The sequence below is a fragment of the Ranitomeya variabilis genome, chromosome 7 (genome assembly GCF_051348905.1).
Source record: "Ranitomeya variabilis isolate aRanVar5 chromosome 7, aRanVar5.hap1, whole genome shotgun sequence".
Classification (NCBI taxonomy): Eukaryota; Metazoa; Chordata; class Amphibia; order Anura; family Dendrobatidae; genus Ranitomeya; species Ranitomeya variabilis.
This window is the reverse complement of record NC_135238.1, coordinates 15,946,341-15,953,599: the sequence shown is the minus strand read 5'-3', so window position 1 is coordinate 15,953,599 and position 7,259 is coordinate 15,946,341. Positions and strand designations below refer to the sequence as shown.

The window sequence follows — 7,259 nt, the reverse complement described above, 5'->3', positions numbered from 1 at the left end:
TCCTCCTCTCTCTTATGTTGCACAAGACTTTTATATTCCAGTTGAATTTTTTTGCTCTAAATGAAAACTATGTGTTTAATTATGTCAAATATAAATTAAATGAATACTTGTCTGCTTCCTTTTAATTCATGAAAGGTAATAAGAGATTGTCACAGCCCTGTCCCATAGTGGTCATCGTTGTTAAATAATATAATGTTCTGACCCATTATTAAAACTAGAGATGTTCTGAACTTGGTATGAACCCACCAAGAATGTGACTGTCCCCCTCCCTATCACATAATATCAAGATTAAGAGAGATGTGTCCATTATACAACTCATTAGTCTATGGTGGATTGTCCCTTTAGTTGCAGCAGTCTCATCACTGCCCGCTTCACATCTCTGTTCCGTAGACTATATATCAGTGGATTTAGCGTTGGCGTGGCTGTGGCATATAACAAGGTGAAGATCTGATCCACAATATCAGAGTTTCTAGTAGTTGGCAATAAATACATTGATACTCCTGTACCGTAATAGAGCATGATGACGATGAGATGGGAGGAGCACGTGGAGAAAGCCTTTGTTCTTCCATCCCTGGATTTTATACGAAATATAACTTGTAATATTTTTGCATAAGATGTCAAACTACATAAAAATGGACCAATTCCGAAAAATAATAAGGCAAAATAAATCACCAGATAAAATATCTCTTTGCCAGCACATGAGATCTTCGTTAAAGCTTTCGCATCACAATGGAAATGGTGGATTGTGGTGGAACGACAGAAGGACATCTTCAAGGTCGGGACTGTGAGGAAACATGAGTTTAAGGATGCAAAAAACCACATGGCGGCCATGAAGGTGAAGCAGACTTTTTTACTCAATATAGTATGATAATGTAATGGCTTACAGATGGCGACGTACCGGTCATAGGCCATTGTGACCAGCAGAAGATCTTCTGTCCCAGCAGCCAAGAAGAAGAAAAACATCTGGGTGAAGCATTGCCAGAAGGATATTTTGTGATTTCCAGATGAAAGTATATGTAATAGTTTCGGGATGATAGTTGTTGTATAACACATGTCCACTAAGGACAGGTTACAGAGGAACAGATACATGGGGCTGTGCAGCTGCTCATCCACATAGATCAGAGTAACGATCAGCATATTCATGATGATTCCAAGCAAGTAGAACATCGAGAACATCCCGAACATGAGAGATGACCTGTCAGAATTATGGAAAAACGGCAAAATGTGGAATTCTCCAAGAACAGACGTGTAGTTCTCCATGGAAGAATATAATATCTCAGCGGATTTATCCCTCTGAACCTTGTGAAAAATAGTGTAAAAATGAATATAAAAATAAAACATTCATTTTTTTCCAACTTCTGACAAATCTTATCAATATTAATACTTAGGCTACCATTAGATCTGATTAGTTACAGCTACTGTGTCAGTTTACACCTGTATCTAATGTCATCATTCACTCACCCCCTTTAATCTTGAAATGTGAGTGTGAACAAAGCCTGAAGCGTTTTCCCAGATATTTAGAATTTCATATTCTTCTCTATCATATTTTTGAACCTCCGTAGAAAGAATGCAAACCCTCAAGAATGTGACTGTCCTTATCACATAATATCAAGATTAGGAGAGATATATGCTCCTCTCTCATAAGTTGAACAAGACTTATATTCCAGTTGGATTTTTTTTGCGCTAAATGAGAAATATGTGTTCAATTATGGCAATTATAAATTAAGTACATCCTTGTCTGCTTCCTTTTTTTCCTGAAAGGTAATAAGAGGTTGTCACGGCCCTGTCCCATAGTGGTCATCTTTGTTAAGTAATATAATGTTCTGACTAGTGTTGAGCATTCCGATACTGCAAGTATCGGGTATCGGCCGATACTTGCTGTATCGGAATTTCCGATACCGAGATCCGATATTTTTGTGATATCGGGTATCGGGTATCGCAACAACATTAATGTAATAATGTGTAAAAAAGAGAATTAAAATAAAAAATATCGCTATACTCACCTGTCCGACGCAGCCGGGACCTCAGCGAGGGAACCGGCAGCGTTGTTTGTTTAAATTTCGCGCTTTTACTTGGTTACGTGAAGTCCCGGCTTGTGATTGGTCAGGGCGGCCATGTTGCCGGGACGCGGACCAATCACAGCAAGCCGTGACGAAATTACGTCACGGCTTGCTGTGATTGGTCCGCGTCCCGGCAACATGGCCGCCATTAACCAATCACAAGCCGTGACGTCACGGGAGGCTGGACATGCGCGTATTTTGAAAAGCGCGCGTGTCCAGCCTCCAGTGACGTCCCGGCAACATGGCCGCCATTAACCAATCACAAGCCGTGACGTCACGGGAGGCTGGACATGCGCGTATTTTGAAAAGCGCGCGTGTCCAGCCTCCAGTGACGTCCCGGCAACATGGCCGCCATTAACCAATCACAAGCCGGGACGTCACGGGAGGCTGGACATGCGCGTATTTTGAAAAGCGCGCGTGTCCAGCCTCCAGTGACGTCCCGGCAACATGGCCGCCATTAACCAATCACAAGCCGGGACGTCACGGGAGGCTGGACATGCGCGTATTTTGAAAAGCGCGCGTGTCCAGCCTCCCGTGACGTCACGGCTTGTGATTGGTTAATGGCGGCCATGTTGCCGGGACGCGGACCAATCACAGCAAGCCGTGACGTAATTTCGTCACGGCTTGCTGTGATTGGTCCGCATCCCGGCAACATGGCGCCGTGACCAATCATAAGCCGGGACGTCACTGGAGGCTGGACACGCGCGCTTTTCAAAATACGCGCATGTCCAGCCTCCCGTGACGTCACGGCTTGTGATTGGTTAATGGCGGCCATGTTGCCGGGACTCGGACCAATCACAGCAAGCCGTGACGTAATTTCGTCACGGCTTGCTGTGATTGGTCCGCGTCCCGGCAACATGGCCGCCCTGACCAATCACAAGCCGGGACCTCACGTAACCAAGTAAAAGCGCGAATTTTAAACAAACAACGCTGCCGGTTCCCTCGCTGAGGTCCCGGCTGCGTCGGACAGGTGAGTATAGCAATATTTTTTATTTTAATTCTTTCTTTTACACATTAATATGGTTCCCAGGGCCTGAAGGAGAGTTTCCTCTCCTTCAGACCCTGGGAACCATCAGGAATACCGTCCGATACCTGAGTCCCATTGACTTGTATTGGTATCGGGTATCGGTATCGGATTGGATCCGATACTTTGCCGGTATCGGCCGATACTTTCCGATACCGATACTTTCAAGTATCGGACGGTATCGCTCAACACTAGTTCTGACCCATTATTAGAACTAGAGATGTTCTGTATTGCTATGAAACCAACAAATGGAACCTCAAAACTACAGACCGGTAACCATTGAATGGTATGATGACACCAGTTAGGGGTTGAGATATTTTAGGAGGCAACTGAACTATTGTTTCTTGAAGTTAATCTGTTAAAAGCAGGAAAAATGTGCAAGTGTAAGGATTGAGTGAGTTTTTCCAAATCTTGACAGCCAAAAGACTGGGTTGGAGAATGTACAAATTGACAGGTCTTGGGTGTTTCCAGTATGCAGTGGTTGGTACTTACCAAAAGTGTTAAGATATGAAGGACGATCAGAGAGTTAATGACAGAATCGTGGGCACCCAGGTGTCTTTGATGTCTTTGAAGAGTGAAAATAAGTTTGTCTGTTCCAATCCCAATGACGAATTAAAGAAAAAGCCATGATAAAAAGGTATCAGAACACAATGAGCATCATAGTTTGCTGTGTACACAGACCTCTAAGAGTGTCCATGCTGGACCATAGAGCAATGGAAGAAAGGGGCCTGATACAATGAATTATGTTTTCTTCTTATTGTATGGCTGTGGCTGGGATCATGTTTGTCGTAAGAGCAGAATTTATAATGTGATCCATTTATAAAGCACATGAGAGTCCCAAAGGGAAGCGATACAATTGCAGTTTCTAAATCTCTTCTTTGTTATTATTATTAGGATTTATTTTATTCTAATCATCATCTCCCTGGTTTATCATTTGTTTTTCTTTTTCTCTCAGGACCTTATTTCCTTAATGACTTTTATAGAAATAAATTATTTTAAAGGAAACAGAATTAAAGGAAACAGAATTATTTTTATTGGAAACAGAATCTACATAAAAAGTTTTGTCGCTTTGTAACTAACTTACATATGTTGTGCTGATCCAGTACAGAAGCTTTGTGTGCTAGGCCAAGTTTGACTATGTCAGTAGATGAGCTTTGTGACAATGATGGGTGAGGATCCATTGTGCCGCTGTCTGGGCTTGCCATGAAGGGCTGTAGCTAAATGACTACCTGGTCTTCAGTAGAGCCTCTGATGGTGAGGATAGGCTTAGGCCATTAGGATAGTCACCAACTACCACTCCAGGGCAATCCCCAGAGCTGCAGCAGCTGACTGGAGGGTCAAAGGCGCAGGTTCTAGGTACAGTTGGATGAAGGTAAATATGTGGTCAGACAGTCTGAGGATAGGGCGGGCAGCACAGGATAAAATATGGAATCAAGGAGCGGACAGGTCAGACTAAACAAATGAACAAGCCAGGTTGTTAACAGGAAAGTCAAATCAATAATGCACCTTGACAGGGAACTATTGATGAACTGCAGCTAGGTCCTAAGCTCAGGTGAGATGTGGAGGGAGGAGGTGCCTAATATATCCACTGCTGGCATAAGATAGGTAACAGGAGGATGTAGCAGTGCTGGAAGTGTTGCACAAGGCAGCTCAGTGAGAAGGCCTGACACTGGGAGGAGCATGTCGGTGCACACACCATGCAAAGCACTGGCATGACAAACCTATTCTTGGAGCATCCAAAATATCATCATAATAGGGATTGGGTGGTGATCCGTATGGAGTTGATGAACATGGTTAATGGGCAGAGGTTTGGCATTTCAATTTCAGTTAGGTGAAGGTCAGTTCTGTTAGATGTCCTTGTCAGAGCAGGGACATATCAATCAGCAGTAGATCATGCATGGGGATTGTTATTTACCTGGCCCAACCTGTACATGGAGGCCAGCGGGCGAGTAACTATAGGATCTGTAAAGTCAGTAAATGGGTGTGGGGTCTGTTTCCGGGAAGCTCACTTTGCATGATATTTTATCTTTAGCCTACACTCTTAATTTAGAAAACCTTGACGTAGCAACAGTCAAAATGGGAAGTCAAGAACTAGGAAGTTTAGCAGGAAGTGGATGTGGTAATGGTCTGTTTGGGGACGGTCAGCTCATCAGTTTGCTCAAGCTATTGCACAAAAGTCTTAAAACCAATGGGTTTAATATTTGAATGCCATTTTCATATAATAGGAGAAAACCTGATCCAGAATATCAGATTAGTAGTAATGACAGTGATGCCTTCATGCTGGCACTGGACCACAGAAATAACCAGTGAGCTGTCCTGTGTCCCTGTGTTTCCTGTAATCTCGCCAGATGCACACTATCCTTCACCACCAGCCAGCACACAAAATCAAGAAGACATTTTGCGTCCCGTCAAGGTGTGACTGTCAGCACATCAACTTTCTCTTGAGGGAGCACATAGCTTTTATTATGCGGGAATTAGCATTCTTAACCGTCCACCTATATTTTGGGCAATGATGACTGTCATGATCCTTACACAGGTGTTTTCATTGGTCTGCCTTTCACCATTTGGGTGCAACTGTACACTGTGTGCAGAATTATTAGGCAAGTTGTATTTTAGAGGATTATTTTTATTATTGATCAACAACTATGTTCTCAATCAACCCAAAAGGCTCATAAATAACCAGGATTAATATTTTTGGAAGTTGGAGTGTTTTTTTTTTAGATTTGGCTATCTTAGGAGGATATCTGTTTATGCAGTTAACTATTACTGTGCAGAATTGTTAGGCAACTTAATAAAAAACAAATATATTCCCACCTCACTCGTTTATTTTCACCAGGTAAATGAATATAACTGCACAAAATTTAGAAATAAACATTTCTGACATGCAAAAACAAAACCCCAAAAAATTAGTGACCAATATAGCCACCTTTCTTTATGATGTCACTCAACAGCTTTCAATCCAAAGATAATGTCAGTTGCTTGATCTGTTTATGATCATCATTGCGTGCAGCAGCCACCACAGCCTCCTAGACACTGTTCCGAGAGGTGGACTGATTTCTCTCCCTGTAGATCTCACATTTTGTGAGGAACCACAGGTTCTCTATGGGGTTCAGATCAGGTGAACAAGGGGGCCATGTCATTATTTTTTCTTCTTTGAGACCTTTACTGGCCAGCCACGCTGTGGAGTAGTTGGAGGCATGTGATGGAGCATTGTCCTGCATGAAAATCATGTTTTTCTTACAGGATACCGACTTCTTCCTGTACCACTGCTTGAAGAAGTTGTCTTCCAGAAACTGGCAGTAGGTCTGGGAGTTGAGCTTCACTCCATCCTCAACTTGAAAAGTTCCCACAAGTTCATCTTTGATGATACCAGCCCATACCAGTACCCCACCTCCACCTTGCTGGCATCTGAGTCGGAGTGGAGCTCTCTGCCCTTTACTGATCCAGCCTCTGGCTGATTCATCTGGCCCATCAAGAGTTACTCTCATTTCATCAGTCCATAAAACCTTTGAAAAGTCAGTCTTAAGATATTTCTTGGCCAAGTCTTGACGTTTTATCTTATGTTTCTTGTTCAAAGGTTTTCGTTTTTCAGCCTTTCTTACCGTGGCCAGGTCCCTGAGTATCGCACACCTTATGCTTTTTGTTACTCCAGTAACATTGCAGCTCTGAAATATAGCAAAACTGGTGGCAAATGGCATCTTGGCAGCTTCACGCTTGATTTTCCTCAATTCATGGGCAGTGATTTTGCGCCTTTTTTGCCCAACACGCTTCTTGCGACCCTGTTGGCAAGCCTTTTATAGGGTTTCTATGTCATTAGACAACACTCCTCCTCATTACAGAGATGCACATCACCTGATTTACACAATCGGTAGTTGGCTCTCAAGCCTGAACAGCTTGGAGTAGGACAACATGTATAAAAAGTATCATGGGATCAAAATACAACTTGCCTAATAATTCTGCACACAGTGTATATTCTGTCCCTCTGCTGGCGATTCCTACTAGTGATAGATTCATGTGGATGTTCTGACATTTTGTTGATGTTTGGAGCCAGTCTGTTAAATTCCATCTAAGGGTTTTCGCTATGCTCTTTCTTTGCTATACTTTGCACTTATCTTCTGTTTTGTCTTTAGGAAGTAGGCAGTATATTTCTTAACAGTACTTGCTTTATTATTTGT

At 42.7% G+C, this 7,259-nt stretch overlaps 1 protein-coding gene across 1 annotated transcript; it reads right to left on the bottom strand.

The window, feature by feature from the left end:
* Window positions 1-318: 318 nt before the first annotated feature.
* On the bottom strand, window positions 319-1,260 carry LOC143786166 (olfactory receptor-like protein DTMT). Its single transcript, XM_077275456.1, has one exon. It carries the CDS (start codon window positions 1,258-1,260, stop codon window positions 319-321), a length of 942 nt encoding a protein of 313 aa, XP_077131571.1.
* Window positions 1,261-7,259: the final 5,999 nt, after the last annotated feature.